Source organism: Lepidochelys kempii, chromosome 5, assembly GCF_965140285.1.
Source record: "Lepidochelys kempii isolate rLepKem1 chromosome 5, rLepKem1.hap1, whole genome shotgun sequence".
Taxonomy (NCBI): domain Eukaryota; kingdom Metazoa; phylum Chordata; order Testudines; family Cheloniidae; genus Lepidochelys; species Lepidochelys kempii.
In genome coordinates, this window is record NC_136384.1 from 131,567,709 (window position 1) to 131,586,510 (window position 18,802).

General features: G+C 44.8%; 2 protein-coding genes across 12 annotated transcripts in view; both read right to left on the reverse strand.

The window, feature by feature from the left end:
• Nucleotides 1–18,802, reverse strand: part of NRG1 (neuregulin 1) — a 703,230-nt gene that overhangs the window by 114,763 nt on the left and 569,665 nt on the right. The window contains exon 1 of one of the 11 annotated variants that reach the window (XM_073345918.2): nucleotides 16,729–17,373. The exons of the other annotated variants lie outside the window; for them this stretch is intronic. Within the exon in view, the coding sequence (XP_073202019.2) occupies nucleotides 16,729–17,371 (643 nt within the window). The 5' untranslated portion in view covers nucleotides 17,372–17,373. Of the gene's footprint in view, nucleotides 1–16,728; nucleotides 17,374–18,802 lie in introns of those variants that run through there. 11 annotated transcript variants of the gene reach the window in all.
• On the reverse strand, nucleotides 17,730–17,903 carry LOC140911872 (uncharacterized). Its single transcript, XM_073345933.1, has one exon. It carries the CDS (start codon nucleotides 17,901–17,903, stop codon nucleotides 17,730–17,732), a length of 174 nt encoding a protein of 57 aa, XP_073202034.1.

The following is an 18,802-nucleotide window of genomic DNA, read 5'->3' on the forward strand; positions in this document are numbered from 1 at the left end:
CAAAAGAACTTTCAAAGCTGAGATGCAGGATAAAGCTTCATGAAAGCTGCAGCAAGACCCTCCACCTGCGCAAAGCAAACGCGACAAGCCTTAGCATTGTCTCCACTGTTTGCAAGGAAAAAGAAAAAGCACTTGTATCATCCTGCATCTGGGGCAGGCAGTGAGCAGCTCAAGAACATCCCAAGCAAAAACAATCTCTCCAGGAACTCAGTACCATTTAGCGCACAAGCCCAAAGGGCCAACGCTACTGTGACATTTCAATCAGTCACTAATTTTTTCCAGACTGAAGCCCATTAACAGTCTAATCTGGGCTCCTTCCCAATGGTCGACTGAAGGAAGCACTTTGCTGACAGTTCAGAGCCTAATAAATCTTACCACAAAACTCTAGCTGGTGCTCTCTCAGGTGATTAAATAGTCAGGCAGGGGAAAAAAATGGTGCAATTCAAGGATTGCTTTTAACCCAGCTAACACATAAAAAATGAAAAGTGGCAGTATATTACTTTGCCTCCCCCTTCCGCCCATCATCACCCCAAATAGTAGCTATGGAGTGCTGTCCTCTATATTATGGGCTTATGCATAATTCAAAAATCCTGTACTGTATTCAACTGTACGGAAGAGCCGATCACCACGTCTGTGTACGCTGAGAATATCAAGCGGCATGTGTCTGAAGCTAAGAGCAAGGACTAGTTCAGGGCAAGAAAATGAAGCACTGGCTGTACCGATCTCTCTGGGCTGAGATAATTCGTGTGATCAGAATAGAAGCTCACAAAGGGATAGATTGCTCTAAAGCTTTGCTTGCAAATTAACAGAGGTATGAGGCCATTTCTCAGCTCCCTTTTGACTAAAGTTTTTTTTTTCCTTCATTGAACAAGAAATGGGTCAAAAGCCAACCTTTCACATTGCCCTTTGCCTTCACCACAGGCTGGTCTCAGAACAGTTACAGAATTTTAAAAGGCAACCAGTTTTTCTCCTACTTTCCATTTGTTAAGCTAATAGGGGACAGGAAGAAAAGCAGAGGGAGATTCTAAAATGCAAAAATCTAAGCCACAGTCTCCCATTGCACTCATCGCAAAATGCCATTCCTTAGATCGGCCCCTCTTCTGAGCACCCCTATGATACATCACGTACATTCACCATGCAAACCACTGATCTGAAAGGAACTCACTGTACTTTACATTAGCAAAACAAATATTAGACTCTGGATGGTGTTATGGAGGTTCTGCTTGTTCCCTAACATCCAAGGCCCAGCTATAACTGGAAAGGTGGAGGACACTTTGAATGCTGAACTCTATTATGAAAACTGCCTAGTTTACAGCTGAAGTGCATTATTTTACAATGCAAACTGGAGTCAGCATTGAAATAAAGAGCAATTTACATTATTCAGAATTAAAAGGTCTCCATTTGCCTTCAGTTACCAGACAGCGTGGTTGGAATTTACCACAACTTTACTTGGAATAGAAAATGTGTGGTACCCGTGTGGTGACAGTTAACAAATTCTGACTTTTCAGTGGCTTCTTCTAAGTTATATTAATGCATTAATCCACCCATTACAAGGAGATAAACTTTACACGAGTAGGAACTGTGGGCCATTTTATCCATGATAATTAAAGGACCATTTGGATATCCATTACCAAAATTTGGATAGCCCTACCAAACTCATGGTCCATTTTGGTCAATTTTACAGTCATAGGATTTTAAAAATAATAAATGTCATGATTTCAGCTATTTAAATCTGAAATTCCACGATGTTGTAGTTGCCGGGGTCCTGGCCCAAAAAGGAGTTGTGGGGGGGTTGCGGTACTGCAACCCTGACTTCTGCACGGCTCCTTCAGAGCTGGGCGCCCGGCCAACAGTCACCGCTCTCCGGCCGCCCAGCTCTGGAGGCAGCGCAGAGGTAAGGGTGGCCACACTGCGACTCCCCCGTAAAGTAACCTTGTGATCCCCCAGCAACTCCCTTTTGGGTCGGACCCCCCAATTTGAGAAAGGCTGGCCTCCCCCCGTGAAATCTGTATGGTGTAGGATAAAAGGCCACAAAACACCAGATTTCATGGAGGGAGACCAGATTTCATGGCTCTGAATTTGGTAGGGCCCTGCTGATCATCCACCTTTCCCCCTCCAGCGAGAAAATGGCCTTGTCCAACAGACTGTTAAAAGTGACCCTCAAAGCCCCCAGCTGTACATGTCTGTCCATTCACAAAGTGCTAGTACCACCTCACTGATACCACGTGGAAAACACTGAACCACGCTCATTGCTGAGTCAGTGATGTATCGACCCCCTTCCCTGGGGACAGCGATGGGCAAAGTTCACCTGTGGCACAGAAGGCTGTACAGCACCCTCCACAACATCTAAATCAGGGGTTATCACAAGAAATTTTTTGGTGGCCTAGAGTGTGGTTTGTTTCTTTTGCCTTTTCAGTTGCTTTTTCTTAAAGACTTGCTAGCTAGTAAGGCTGCTGCTGTGAAAACTGATACATGTATATTTGTATGTAGCACTTTTCACAGGAGACTTACCAGCTAGCTGGGAGGCAGTGAAAAGTGATATTAACAAACTACAAATATTGCTTTTCACAGCAGACTTACACAGCCCTGGCAAGCCGGGGGACAAATTAAGCTGTGGATGGAGAAGTGGGTAGGGAAGCCAGGGGCGATGGGGGCGGGAGGGGACAGGGGAGCCCGGGACTGGAGCCCAAAGCCTCGTGGCTGGGGGATGGAGCCTGAAGCCCTGTGGCCGGAGCCTGGCACTTGCCACCCCAGGGCTAAGCCGGAAGCCCAAGCCGCAGCACCCCTGGGAAGATGGGGAACTCACATCAGCTGCCTGCTCCTCTGGCATTTGTGGCTGCAGAAGAGGGCAGGCCCCAATCCCTGCTGGCAGCTTCCTCCCCACCATCACTGCCCAGGAGGCTGTGGCTTCAAGAAAAGCCTCTGGTGGCTGCATTTGAGAAACACTGATTTAAACACTGCACACAGGGCCAGATGGTGCAAGGAACAGAAAGGGTCTGCATGCTCCCTCCACAAAGACCGTCAGAGGTGTAAATGAGGAGAGAGACTCCAGGATCCCCACTGACATAGAGCTAAAGGCTGGAGCAGTGACCGCAGATGAGCTGCGCTACCATCCCGTGCTCTGTGCCAAACCTGGGAGTGATGAATTTCACTTTCTCCTCATCTTCACTTCATCCACATAGCGCCCCAGCAATCAGGCTGTATGTGGATGACGTGGCTCTCACTCCTCACGCGGCCGTAGTTCTCCAATGGTTACCTCGCAATCACGGCCACAGCACGCAACTGCCATTCACAGGAAGAGAATGGGTACTTCAGGCCAGGAATGAGAAGCCAATGATGCTGAAGACAAAAAGAGCCTGTTGTCATGCAAAATTTCACTAATAATAAAAAGCAAGAGAAGGAAAGGTTTGGTTCAAGGGATAGGGCACTGGATTAGGAGTCAGGAGACCGGGGCTCTAGTCCCATCTCTGACAATGATGTACTGGGTGACCTTGGGCAAATTGTGGCACCTGCTTCCCCTCCCACCTGTTTGTGCAGCTTGTTTATTTAGATCAAAAGCTCTTTGGGTCAGGGAGTCTCTCTTATTACATAAGCTATATGAGAGCTGGCTCACGTACACCGAGCCGAACATGACAGAGCATCCGGTGCCACCTCAGGGTGCTGCTGTGTTACTAATACTAACATTACTAGCTCTAAGAGGGAAATTGTTTCTCTGCTCCACCCATTCTCCACATGCTTCCTTTCAAATTCTGCCTTTATTCTACCTTAACAACTTAACACCGATCAGTGGATCACATTCAGTCCCAAACCAAGCAGCCACTATCGTCCACTTACATTTGGAAAACATTGCTCTCATGGTTTGGTTTATGTTTACTGTTACTAACAAATGAAAAGTGTCCCCAGACACTGTCATCATATCTACATGGTCTGAAATATCAGAGCAAAGGAGAGATGTCAACTTCCAAAAGACCACTGTAGAGTCATAATTTTCAAGGCCAGATGGGACTATTATAATTGTAGTAAGAAGAGGCCCAGAAACATAAATTCTTGTATCAGAGGCCCAGTCTGAGGCCTGAAGCCTGAACCAAAGTAGTTCCAGGAAGTGTTAAGCAAAGCTGGGCTGTGAGCCAGAGGCAGGCCCCACTCACAGAAGTTGGCAAGAAAAGGTTGTTAGAGGCCCGTGCACACACACACATAAGGGCTAATGAGAGGAACTTGCGCCAAGACGGCATCAGAACACTCCACAGACATAACATGGAACTGGTAGGTGCATCTTAAAGACAGGGTCAAAAGGACAACATGATGGATAGATTCGTTTGAACTATGATGAGTAATCTGTCCTGCAACTGTATAAAAGTAGCTTCCCGGAGCGCACATCTTTGTCCAGCCTAGGGGACAGTGGAGTGTCCCGCCACTGACTGAGCTGTGTCCATTGCCGGGGGCACATATTCGTAGTATGCCCTGTAGAGTCTATAGGGAACTATTATTGTGCTTCGTTTGACAATAAACCTGGCTCGGGTTCCTTTGTGCCTTACTAGAGTCTGTGGTTTTTGGGGGTTCTCTTGGGGTCTGTTGTGTTAGCGATCTGCGCAGAGCTGGGGCAGCACACAGAGGGAACATGCACGCAGCCGACTGTTATCATCATGGAACAAGAGCAGAGCACCACACCGGTAGCTACCGACAACAATAATCATCTAGTCTGACCTCCTGCACAACACAGGCCAGAGAATTTCACGCAGAATTCAGGCAGAATTTTATGGTTGAAGTACATCATCCCTTTTAGAAAGACATCCAGTCTTGTTTTAAATATTCCAAGTGCTAGAGAGTCTACCACATCCCTTGGTAAATTATTCTATGAGTTAATTACCCTCACTGTTAAAAGTTTATGACTTATTTCTAGCATGCATTTCTAGCTTCAGCTTCCAGCCACTGGTTCTTGTTATACTGTTTGAAATCTTCTCTTCATGTAGGTACTTTTGGATTGTAATCAAGTCACCTCTTAACCTTCTCTTGGATAAACTAGATTGAACTTCTCAAATCTTTCCCAAGTAGGTTTTCCAGGCCTTGAATTATTCTTGTGGCTCTCTTAGAATCATAGAATCATAGAATATCAGGGTTGGAAGGGACCTCAGGAGGTCATCTAGTCCAACCCCCTGCTCAAAGCAGGACCAATCCCCAATTAAATCATCCCAGCCAGGGCTTTGTCAAGCCTGACCTTAAAAACTTCTAAGGAAGGAGATTCTACCACCTCCCTAGGTAACGCATTCCAGTGTTTCACCACCGTCCTACTGAAAAAGTTTTTCCTAATATCCAACCTTCTGATCCCTTTCTAATTTTTCGGCTAGCACTATTACCCTGTCCTCATGTGATCCTTGTTAAAAAAAAATCACTCAGCAAATATCCATTGTACCTTTCTGTAATGAACTTGAGTTCAGCACCATGCAGTTGTCACACAAAAGCAACGCTGGGCCCCCAGTTGGGTATTCAATACAAAAAGTTCACCCAATTAAAATAGCATACAAGATCATTGGCGGGATAATGGCCAATAGAATATAGATTACTATCCAATTAAAGTGGAGAATATTACAGGAAAAAAATAAAATATAGGAAATTAAATCAACAACAGAATGGCAGGTATATAGGGCTGTTAGCATTAATGAGTCAATATTTACCAACATCCAGAATGGGTCAGAATTCACTGACAGTCACCACAATGAGGTATCTGAGATGCCGCCATTATTTTCCATTCTAAGGAGAGGGCATACCTGGATGGTTGGCACATGCTAACTTTCGAACGGCGACAACTCTATTTACATTCTACATGGCTTTTTGAACCGTAACTTATTGAGACTCCACATTTGTCAAATCTCAGCACAGAACATAAGGAAAATAAACGTTTCTTTTCTTTCTCCTCTGCCCCCATGTTACCAAGTCCCTCTTTGACCAGCTAACCTCCCCACTTAGCAATGTAAGTGCTTTTATATTTCATCTGAAACCACAGCTACTAAGACAGCGTTCTACTTCCCGAGCTTGCTACCACTGGTCTGCCTCCACTCACAGCAGACAAAAAAGAAAATACTGCTTTCAGATTTCACAGTGGCATAAGGAGAATGCGGCAAATGGAAAACTGTCGATTACCGGCAAGTAGTAAAATTATAAAGTTACTGAGCAACCTACCGATCCAAAGAAACCTCCATTAATCTCCATGGCAGGGTCAATTTAAAAGCTTGAAGCTAGCAAGAAAGAATAGCTGGAGAAGTTGCCAGCCATATACTAGGACCTGTTTGTTCAACAGCCCATATATCGGCTTTATTGGCCACAGACTGTTTTATAAAGCAAAGGGGGAATTATACCGTATCTTTCAGTTAACTAGCTTTGAAAAATAGACTCTGTGCACTACCATATTGATTGTCTCTTTGAACCTGAAATATGGCCTTTCTTTGCAATAACAAACGATATGTACACAGCCATATATCTAAAATTACATGGCTGAAGCAGCTACAAATTGAGACTACTGTTATTGGTAACCTGAAAACATCTATTCGCACCGTAAGTGAATCGAAGCAGGTCTGGACACAAAAGAATGGTTGGATTTGTGAAACTTGTTGAGGTGGCATCCAGAAAGCACGACGACTTTCAAATGAAAGGACAGGAAGGGGTTAATAATGAAGAGCCACCTGGTGCTCTGATCTGCCGGCAGAAGGGGCCACTCTGGGGTCACTTTCTTCTATGGTGGAGGTGCTGTCCATGGGTCTCAGGATCCACGTAGTCCCCACAGTGGGCAGGCCTGGGATGAAGGGGGCATGCGGTAGCAAAGGCCGGGGAGGTTGGGCCTCTTTCCCTTCATTTTGAGGGTGCCCAGCAGAGAGTTTCTCAGACTCACAGTACATCCAGAGAACGTATTGCTTTTACACCTGTGCCCCTTTGCAGAACGTCCTGGAGCCAGCTGTGACCATGGGAACCCTAAGGAGTGGGTCCGAGGCTGATGCAGGGGCAAAGAGCCCTGCACTGATCTCAGGGTGTCTGTGGCACCAAGGGCCAGATCTTCTCTGCTTTCTTCTACAAGGGAGAGAGGACAAACCTGTCTTCCCTCATTTCTCCCACGCACATTGTCTCTTCTCTATTCGCCAACATCTTAAAATGCCAAAGCTTTTCCTGTTCATCTCTCCCTGGTCCACCCACAGCAGGCAGAAGGAGACTTCTCTCCTGCTGTCCTCTCTGTGCCTAAGTGACCCCAAGCTTCTTTCAGTCCTTCCCAGGCCCTCCTCTTTTATTTCTAATCCTCTCCCTAACAAACTATTCACATAGGAAACCCATTGGTCACCCAGAAACTACAATGCCTTCCATCCCTCCCATACCACAAATACACAAGCTACCCGCAATTGACATTGTTTAACGGTATTGGAAGCATGTCTAACAATCCTTGAAGTGTGCTGTGGTATTTTATATGAACTGCAGCAAATAAAAGTACAGCAAGAAAGCCTAGAATGTGAGATGTGAGTAATAATCTCCCAAGGGAGCTGATGGAAGACCCCTTGTTCGGGACAGTTAAAGCTAGATTGGTCAGATCCCTACACATTATATTGTAGCGGACAATCCTGCCTTTCCTATGGTGGACGCCTTCAAAAACTTCCACTGGCATAAACAAAAGCTGCATCTGTGAGCGAAGTGGTACCACTTCCTGGAGTAGGCAGAGCACACAGAGGGCTATGAGTATTAGGGCCCAATTCTTAGCTACACAAAGGCCCCTTCATATAGTTCTGGCGATGTTCATGGGCCTTAGAGAGGGTGTTACATTATTTTTGCCAGAATGGCAGAAAAGGGCTTTTAGTATTACTGAATTCAGGCCAGTGTGTCTACTAAGGCTGCAGACACTGAATTACCATAGCCAAAACAACAAATGCACTTGAAGCTCTCTTACTGAATCTAATTCTGGCACCTTCATGATGACTTTAATCAACACCTTAAAAGAGTCAAGTCATTTCTTTTTATAAGGCTGGTGGTTTCTTTTGCATTCAGAGAGGCTTATGAATGTGCCTGATGTCTTTTCCCCCTTTGTTGTGTCTAATCTTAAGAATTAATTGACTAATAAAAGTATAAAATTCCAACCTTTTGGGGGAACTCCAGAGCAAAACTGAATTATGTCACTAATCATACTGAAGATCATAGCTTCATATGCATTACCTGGCATCATGCAACTACCAAGCCATGACTGATTTCTTTTCATCTTGAAAACTGAAGAAAAACATGAACTGCCAAAAAGACAAAACCCATCTGAGTCTTCAGAACCCTCTGCCAGCCTGTTCCAGAATGGAGTATATTAAGAAAAAGAATCATACATGAAAAAGTTTTATTTCATTTAAATAGGAAATACAATGAAATAGTTGATACAATAATGTAAAATAGAACTCAAAGAGGAGCTTTATGCCACCTTTCCTCTTCCCTTATTCTGGGCTGGCCTCGGGACTGAAATTACATCTAGTGTAACTGTAACCCTCTGGGCTGCTCTAAATTATGTCAGAGGCAGTCAGCCACTATGCCACACAATCAATTCTGTCCCACTCTGCTCCTGATAACCCCCTTGTGTCTCTGACACAGCTCCTGCATGGAGCAGGGAGGGCAGTGAGCACAGGTCGGTTACATCAACTTTGTGCTACCCAAGGAATCTCCTGTGCCAGACGGATTTCTCATTTGCACCTCTGGGGAGCTTTCTGGCTGCTGAGGACTGAGCCCAAATGCTCCCTTCTTCACTTTGCATACTTTCTTCTTAGAATAGATACAGCTTCCATAAACTGACTGGAACTCCCCAAAGAAATATTTTACCTGCACCCAGAAACAGTACAGTACCTACAATCACAAACAATAAATCTATGAAGCCTTTTCTCCTAACACCTCTGTGACCTTGATTAAATATGCTTTTCGTACAGGAAGCCCTTCATCACCTGCCATGCTATTTTATCAGGCCTGTCTGCCCTTTTCCGCCATCCAGCCAGAGTGGCTGTCTGCTGTAGATTGCTATCATATGATCTTTCCCTGAACCAGCTGCCTCATTGAATCGATATTGATTCAGACTTGGGTTTCTGCAGCAAATTGTTGCATTTCCATTAGCAGGACTGCAAATGATCAAACGTAGAAGGCTTCATTTACATCATTCCAGCTCCATGTCACAGAGTAAATGCACAAATACATATTAACGTGATCTGAGCCAAATTATGCCTTCTTGTCTCCTGTTGGGAAAGTAGCAGATCTCTTTTTAGAACCAAAGAATATCATCTGCAATGCAAACTGCAAATATAATAGTGAACTTAAAAGTTCAATAGGTGCAGAAAGATAGGAATTCAAGTCCCCTGCAGTGAAAATCCAAACTTAGGGCCTTATCATGCCACCAATTTTTAAGCAGTTCTCCCCACTGATCAAAAACTAATGACGTGCTATGGCCCCAGACACCATTTTTAATAAGTAAGTCATGATGAATATATACTTACGTATATACTTACAGATTATACATTTATCTATGCATTAATATAACAAATACAAATGGCTATATGCATATATAAAGAGACAAAGGTTATTGAAGTTCTCCACTGTAAGAGCAAATACCTAATTTTCCATTACAAAAGAGGCTTACAAAGAAATGTTCAGATCAAGCAATTATAAACAAAAGCCTCCCCAACAAACTAAAACCTGGGTAATTGCAATCACTTCACTCTGAAAAAAACAGAGCATCTTTAGAAGCAAAGGCTTTAGAAATGACTAGAGACAACGCATTTTAATGCTATCAGCTTTACATAACCAAATATTGAGTCAAGCACTGCACTGAGTTACTACAGGTACAGGCCAGTGACTTGGGGGCTTTTGCACCAGTGCGAGCGAGCACAGAATGTGGCCCACTGGTTTTAGATCAATTTAGTCTGCTGCACATACAAACTGAATAACTGTTTTTCAATTAATTAATTTCATGAAAAGGGGGAAAATGGGAGCGAGAAACTAAAAAAAGAACCAAAACTACACAAAACGAATAAAATGCGTGATCCTCTCTGGTGCTATAAACATGTTATTATGACATGTTTTGGAAATCTGAATGGGTTTGCTACTTGTAGCTAATATGAACGATCCACATTTATGGCTCTCCACCCCTGTTTCACACACACGCACGTGTGCTTATACGTTACAGCCCTGTTGTATTCTGCGTATTGTTACCTTGATTACACACATCTAAAGCTCCTCTCAGCACTTGGATCCTACAGAGACAGGGCTTTAGGAATACACAGAGATTGGAGGGCTAAGTATCCGGGAATATCCTTAACCAAACCTGCTTAACAGAGGCCCAGCTACATCTCTCAGGATTTACAATGCTAGGCAGCCAGCCAGCGTCTCTGTATTGCACGGTGGGTTGGTGGGTTTGCGGACCCTTTTGAATGCTTTTTCACTGGACCCTTGGCCATAGGAAGCCTCATTTTTCCAGAGGGTAGGGTGTAACCTGTTGTAGATAAATGGGGTAGTCAAGCATATACATACACACGGACATACCACCCCCCCCCCATTATCAGTAGTAGCTGGAGTAACGGAGGCCAGTCAACAGAACAGGCCTTGTTTGAGACGGCATCTTCAGAGTCAATAAAAAGAAAAGGAGTACTTGTGGCACCTTAGAGACTAACCAATTTATTTGAGCATAAGCTTTCGTGAGCTACAGCTCACTTCATCGGATGCATACTGTGGAAACTGCAGAAGACATTATATATACAGAGACCATGAAACAATACCTCCTCCCACCCCACTCTCCTGCTGGTAATAGCTTATCTAAAGTGATCACTCTCCTTTTCTTTTTGCAAATACAGACTAACATGGCTGTTACTCTGAAACCCTTCAGAGTCAATGGGAGCCTTGCCATTGACTTCAATGGGCATGAGATCAGGCCCCAGCTGTTTCAAGATCCATGCTTTGGGAATGGGAGGCCATCTCTTGAGCTCTCCTCCTATATGTTTAACCTTCATGAAATAAACCCCTAGGCTGTTTATTAGCTCTGGCTTCCTGCCCCCTTACTGAACACAGCTCTGTGCACGACCTCTGAGGGTATGTCTACACTGCAATTAAAAACCCAGGACTGGCCTGTCCATGCTAGCTGTCTCAGGCTCGTGGGGCTCGGGCTAAGGGGCTGTTTAATTGCAATGTAGATGTTCGGGCTCGGGCTGGAGCTCTGGCTGTAGGTCCCTGCAAGGAGGGAGGGTCCTAGAGCTGGGGCTGCAGCCCAAGCCTGAAGCTCTACACCAGGGGTAGGCAAACTACGGCCCAGGGGCTGCATCCGGCCCTCCAGACGTTTTAATCCGTCCCTTGAGCTCCTGCCAGGGAGTGGGGTCTGGGGCTTGCCACACGGCTCCCAGAAGCAGTGGAATGTCCCCCCTTCAGCTCCTACTTGTAGGGGCAGCCAAGAGGCTCCGCACGCTGCCCCCGCAGCTCCCATTGGTCAGGAACCATGGCCCATGGGAGCTGCAGGGGCGGCGCCTGCGGACAGGGAGGCATGCAGAGTTGCCTGGCTGCGCCTATGTGTAGAAGCCGGAGGGGGGCATGCCGCTGCTTTTGGGAGCTGCTTGAGGTAAGCGCCACCCAGAACCTGCACCCCCGACTCCCTCCTGTCCCCCCTTCCTCCGAACCCCTCGGTCCCACCCTGGAGCACCCTCCTGCACTCCCATCCCATCATCCCCAGACGGAACCCTCACCCCACCCCCCCGCACTGCAATCCCCACTTTTTTGAGCATTCATGGCCCACCATACAATTTTCATACCCAGATGTGGCCCTTGAGCCAAAAAGTTTGCCCACCTCTGGTCTACACTGCAATTAAATAGCCCTTCGTCCAAACTCTGCGAGCCCGATTCAGCTGTGGGTGTCCAACTGCAACGTAGACATGCCCTAAAAAGCATCCCCCAACTTGTACTACCAGAGAAAGAGAAAGGAATAGCACACCCAGGCCTGTCAGATTACATAATCCCTGCCCGGTGAAAACCATTGCATAAGGGAAGCAAGAAGTGGTGGTGGTATGTGTCTGTGGGGAGGGGCGGTAGGCTGAGATGGCGAGTTGAGGGCTGGTGAAGAAGAAAAATCAAAAGCAGAGGTATAAGAGCCAATCTGGAAAACGAGAAGAGGTGAAGGAGGCAGCAAAACCAGAAGAGTTAAGGGGACAGAACCCAGGGTAAGGAGCAGAAATGTGGACAATATCGACAATGTGATGTAAAGCCACTTAAAAGTCAAGTTTACCCTTACTTTTTTTCCAAACCCTAAAATAGGCCCATTTAGATCAGCAATTATGCCATGGTGCATCGATTATTTTGAGTGGAAAGAGGATGGTTTTTGAGCTAAATGGTCCTGTTCTCAAGTCTGAGATGACTTTTTTAATGGCCTGAACACCGAAAATAATCATTTTGCTGACACTTCTCCTGAGGAAAGGAACAAAAAGGGGAGACAAGTAAAATATGAGGCAGAAATCAGAGAAATGAAAATCAGAAGAGCTGTCTAAGCCAAGGGCAGACAAGTAACAACAATACTTACAGCTTTCCATCTTTAATGCACAGTGCAAGCGATAGCTAACCCCTGGGAGATAGGGACATATTATCATCCTCATCTTACACACGGAGAAACTGAGGAAGCGAAGGGTCATGTGCTCACAGCGACAGTCACTGGCAGAGCTAGCAGTAGAATTCATTGGAATCAATAGGCTGACCACTTGGCTATGCCAGCTCAGTGTGTAGAAGAGTGGAGACACAAGGAAGAGCCCTTCTGCCATGAAGAACCCAGGCTTTTAGGCACAGTGAGGCATCACTTCATCCAGAAATGTCAAACCAGGCATCGCAAGTGGCAGAAACGTCAGAAGAGAGTAAATCACCTGAGCTGACGGAGGAGAATAAAAATGAAAAGATAAAAAGACAAAGGAGCCGTGTAGGCGAGGCCTGCCTGGGCCGAGCTCAAGCAGCTCTGCAGTGCCATGCAAGATGCCTGCCGGCAGGTTCCACATCTTGTACCAAATGACGTGCTCAGCTATGCTGATCTATTCATCTAAGCTACTCCAGCAAAATGGATTTACTTTTGATTTAAAGTGATGCAACCTGAGAGCAGAATTTGACCCACCTTGTGGAGTCAATTACACCTATGCAAGGGGAGTGCAGAGTGCTGGGGCCCATTTCGCTGTTGCCTTGCACCTAATACTGTCCTTTTCACTAGTGCAACGTCAGAATCTGAGTATTTTACGGTTACTTTGCACTGATGCAATTGACTACGCAAAATGCAGGGCTACGAAAACTCAGGCCAAGGTGTAAGGAAGTGGTGAATCAGACCCTGTGGCTGTCCAGAGGAGCTATAAAACCCATGGCTCTAACTCAAAAGTTACTGAGATCTCAAGGCTAGCACCACAGATTTCTAGCTACAATTTATCCTCTACCTTCACTTGCATATTATCAATTTTGCTCACATGAATAGGTTTAAGAACTTAATTGGTTTGGGCACAATCCATTTAAATGGAAAGTGAAAGCAGCTTAAAGATCTATCAGGAGGGAGGAATAGTTTAGATATTATGCAGCTATAAACAAAACAATTATTATGAAAACATACCCATTAGAGGACTATGGAAACATAATCATTAGAGTACGTGATGCCTTGCTGCAGGATTGCACTTAAAGAGAAAAAATAGAATTTAGTTCCTGCACTGTATTCCTATTCATAAGATCTACATGTCTTAGACATAATATTCTATAGACCCCACCTAAATGAAACATTCACACATATAATTTAGCAGAAACTGACATGCCTCACACATGTGGACACTTAGAAATGTTTGCTTCTGTTTTCTGTTTCAGCAAAGGAAAAATGACCATTTAAAATGGGGAGCCACCAAGGAAGGAAAGACATTATTTCTGTACTGAGAGAACACGAAGTATAATAATACCAGGTAGACCGGTCTTGGGACTAACACAGCTGACACAATTACTAGGATTGTCTCTCTCCTGCTCTCTCCCAGATTCCAGGATAAAGAAGAATCAATTAGCCCTCAACAGACTATGACCTTGAAGGGTAGAGCTCTAAACGGAATATGCTGAGTTAGATAGAAAAGAGAAGAGGAGAAACGGATTCTAAAGTGCACTGAAGGGTCTGGTTCAGAAATGATATGTCAGTCACTGAATAGGAGCCATGACAGCTCTTATTTAGTCCTCGATGGAAAAGTATCAATGCAAAGGGAAAGCTCACATGCTTTTTCTGAATAAATTACCTAGTCATGCTGGAAAAAGGAGAGAGGGTGAGATGCCATAAGGCCAATCCAATTTACAGATGTTACTTTCTGAGACACCATTCCCAGAATTTTACACTTGACACAACTGTTCATAAATAATAAAGTTTCAATGCAGTTTCTTGTTTATCCCTCTAACTTTTGCTGGCATAACATAGATTATGTTCGCAATCCAGTTTAAAATACCTCAGGACCAAATGCCTCTTTGAACTCTGTGGTAGATATCGTACAATCTGCCTTTCCACCCTTATTTCCACAGGGATTCAAGGAACTGCAGCTGCTTGAAGCTTCAGAACTTGCTACACTTACGCTTTTAGGCAGCAGTAAATCTTTCTCACTCCGTGCAAACCAAACAAAATCAATTGCCAACCCCCTCTTTTCTTTCTATCAAGATCTATGTGGAAGTCAGATCCCTTAACACACTTAGTAGATATTTATCTAAAAAAATTAATTCCCGGACAGCCGTTTATTTCCCAGATGTGAGTGGATCTGAATGCAGATAATGGCTTGTTGCCTGTGGCTGCTCACCAGCTAGTCATTTACTTCAGACTCTGAGTGATCAAGTGAGAGCAAACCAGCTGTTCCATGTTGAATTTTGCAGGGTGGTACGTTGCTGTTATTGCAGAAGCTGCTCTTGATTCCTCCCACCCCCAGCCCACAAGCCATTTCAGTGGGATGGTGTTCTTAGGTCACTTTGCCAGGTGCAAAGAGGTGGGGATTGCAGTGACATCTGTCACACCTTTAATGATACTTCTGAGGTTTGTCGATGATACTGCTACAAAAAGGAGTTGCTGTGCTAATTACTTCTGGGAGGAAAAAACCCTTTGTCATCATGGCAAAAGCTGGTCCCAATAACTTAATCCAGAGTCTCCCAACTGATTGTAAACTAGGCAAATAATGCTTTTGTTTGACTGCACACCCGTGTTTTCTTATCAGACTCTTCTCCTCAGAAAACTTACTCTCCATCTAACAGCAAGCCATCATACATTATTGAAGCAAAAGGCTACATAGGGTTATACATTTTTATCTTTACATTTTCCTTTCAATATCGTTGGAACATCATTTGACATTATGCTAACTGGGCCATGGGTCAAGTCAATGAAGGTATACCTACGTACACCAGCTGAGGATCTGGCTCATGACATTTTCTAATATAAAACATAACTAACCCAAGATGATTACTGAAAGAGTAAACGGGTGCTCCTGATCCTACATTGAGTCTGAGCATGCTTCAAAGCTGGATTCAGTGGCAAAACTCTCATTGATTTAAATGGAAACAGGATGAGGCCAAGTACGTATGAATCACCAAGTCATCAGCCTGCAGTGGTTTAGGAAGGGCACAAAGGTAGAGACTAGAGGGTCGCCTAAGCAAGCCTAAAACAAAATTTGTTGCCAGTTTTAACCACTGGAGACCTTGACTGTGGATACCCGGCCTGGTCTTTAGCACAGCTGTCTTTTCACTTACAAGAGTTGCAGAGATCACAGGCCATCCGGCCTAACCTGCTTCCATCTGACAGGTTACAATGAAATGTTGAATAGATCATATGTTTTACAATGTTTTACATAGATGTTTTACAATGAACACGGAGAAATTTCTCCAGAAGCTTGATTTGTAAAAGGCTAACTCGGGGCCCAATTCTACATGTATGAGCTCCTTAACCAAATCATCCGAGCTAAATCGATGAGACAACACTCATGAGTAATTGGTTTCAGAGTAGCAGCCGTGTTAGTCTATATTCGCAAAAAGAAAAGGAGTACTTGTGGCACCTCAGAGACTAACAAATTTATTTGAGCACAAGCTTTCGTGAGCTACAGCTCACTTCATTGGATGCATTCATGAGTAAGGTTTTGCAGCGTCAAACCCTTGAGGAGGAAAAAAAACCCCAACAACCTGTAATGAGCCCTGAATGAAAAAATAGCCATAATTGTAATTGCTACATTAACAACTCTGGAATTTTTAGACCTGCTACAAATGTACTGTCGCCCTTTCCCACTGCACTCACTGACTGCTTCAGGAAGATGGCAGGGGCATTTATCAGCAAGGCAAGACAGGAAAGAGGAAATAGACGTGCTTTAGAGACAGGACAATGATATTAACAAATATAAGGGACTCAAAGCAAATGCAAATCAAATTGATCACTGAAATGGCATGCTAAATTACATGAAAAAGATACCAATCAAAATGTAATTAAACTGATTCAGCCTTTTGTATAATGTATGCAATGAAATAACTTGTGAAGACTTGCCTCTTGATAACTGGCCAGGATATATGGCTTTACAAAATATCCTTTCTGGTACAACCACCATGTCTATTTAGCAACAGTTTCAGAGAGCTTGTGATCCACCCCTGAACCTCGCTCAGTTTATTCCAACCTAACATGCAATGTCAGATGCAAGGAAAAGATACAGAACAATCAAAGTCCTTTGTGGAAGAAAAAAATTAGCTGCTACTTACAAAGTTTTGGTGCAATTTGGAGATTAGTTTCTGTTGTTTGTGCCTGAGACACGGTGGTAGCCTCTCTCACCTCAGGCTCCAGCGTGGGCGGAGGGAAGGAAGGTGCGGCGGAGGGCAACAATGTAAAATCTAAGACACGGTTATGCGGAGAAGGCAAGAGGAAAGGCTCGGAGGGCACTAGTGAACTATCAGCTTGCACTGTAACTTCAACCTTGGTTTCAGGGCTCGGTACTGGGAAAGGTGAGGTATGCACTACTGAAGGCACCCAAGCAGACAGAGCAGTAGGTTCCACTGAAATCACCGGGTCTTGCCCTATCCTCCCAGGGTCTAGGTGGGTAGGAGAGTCATACTCAAAAATTTTGTCTACAAACACCCACTTGAGGCCAGCAATGCAGAGGCAGAGGCTGAGCAGGCAAGCCAGGATAGGGACGATGCAGATCTTTTCAGAGTTGAGGCAGCCCCTCAGTCGCTCTGCCTCCAGGCACACGCAGCAAGTAGCGGCAAGGCCTGCTATTCCCTGGACCCTCCCGTCCTCCGTTTGCATCCCTGACATGTTGTCCTCAGCGGGGAGCCCTTCAAGAGACGCAGCAGGGTTCAGCTGAGTCGAGGAGTGGGGAAAAGTCTCTGCAGATACTTCAGACATATTTAAGCATAAAAATCTCAACCAGCTCACCTCCAAAAGGCCTTAACTCTATCACAGTCCATTACTATGAGACAGGCAAAAATCAAATCACCCAATTCTGGAAAAAGTCATACAGTGGAAGTCAGTAGAGAGTCCAAGTTCAAGAACAGCATCTGAACTGGGAGAGGGAAAAAATAAAAAAAAACCCCTCTCCTATTGAACAAGAAATAGAGTTGCTTAGTAATTACTTAGCTCCCATTTCCTGGCCACCTTTATAATTCCTTCAACGCCTCTCAAGCCATCCCAGCTCTTCCGAGGGGGCTGGTGGTGGTGGTGTGGGGCAGGGGACACCGCACCAAACAAAGCACAAATTGTTAGATTAAGTGAACCAATAGCCCAGGGCGAAAGGCTGGCTCCTCACCTTGAGCGTCTGAGGCTGGTGTCTGCTGAGACGAAGAAAACAACCGTCATGCAGCAGAAGCAAAAGCAAAATGAGGCACAGCAGCAACGGTGGCAGCAGCGGCAGAGGTAACAGTGCCAGGAGCAACAGCATCCTGCTGTGTTAAAGCCGCGGTTGGAAGAGGCTGAATCATTACAGAGCAGCAGGTGCCTGCTCCCTGAGCATCCCTGCAAACAATATCATTGCACAGAGGTTTGAAAGGAAGCGCAATGCCAGGAGGGTGGTAACTCCCTTCTTCCCCCCACCCCTTCCTCTTTGTCCTTCTTGAGCGCTCGCTCACTTTCCTCCTTTTTTCCCCCCTCTCCTCCCTCACAGTCTGTTTCTCTGATATACGGACACCCTCTCTCCTTTGTCTCCCCACCCCCACCCCTCTGCAGGACGGCTCTGAGTGAAATCAGTACACCCAGCAACACAGGACTGCTAGTGACTTCCTATTTTATCCAATTAGAAGGAATAAAGGCCATCAAATCAAAGGGAGGCAGGCAGGCAGCAGTTATGCGCTCTCTCTCTCTCTCTCTCTCTCTCTCTCTCTCTCTCTCTCTCTCTTCCTTCCACTGTTTGGTCAGAAGAAGATAGTAATCGATTACAGCAATCTAACAAAGCTGAGATGGGGGTGTAGATGGTAGGCTTATGGGTTAGACCTGATGCTCAGCAAGTCTGATATCTGATCTCTCCCAAGGGAAGTAGGCTTTTCTACTGCAGTTTCTTCCTGCCTGTCGGGTACAGATAGCATTCCTTCTCAATCACTCTAATAAGTTTAACTCTCTAACAATGAGGTGATGCATCTTAGGGAAACGAATATTTAAAAAAAGTCATTTTAATCTTTGACAAATTTGCCTGTAAGTTTATTATGGAGAGGGGGATTGCACCAGCTTTTTAAATTCTGTTTTGGAAATAAATTTAACATTCTTAAAAGAAAATCCATCTCTCAAGAGCTAGTTTGTAACTGATACAGAAAATACAATGTTTCGGTCCTGCTTGAAATTGACAAA

What these genes read in the sequence shown, in the direction of transcription:
- LOC140911872 (XM_073345933.1), bottom strand. Translation starts at nt 17,903, where the DNA reads ATGCTGTTGCTCCTGGCACTGTTACCTCTGCCGCTGCTGCCACCGTTG.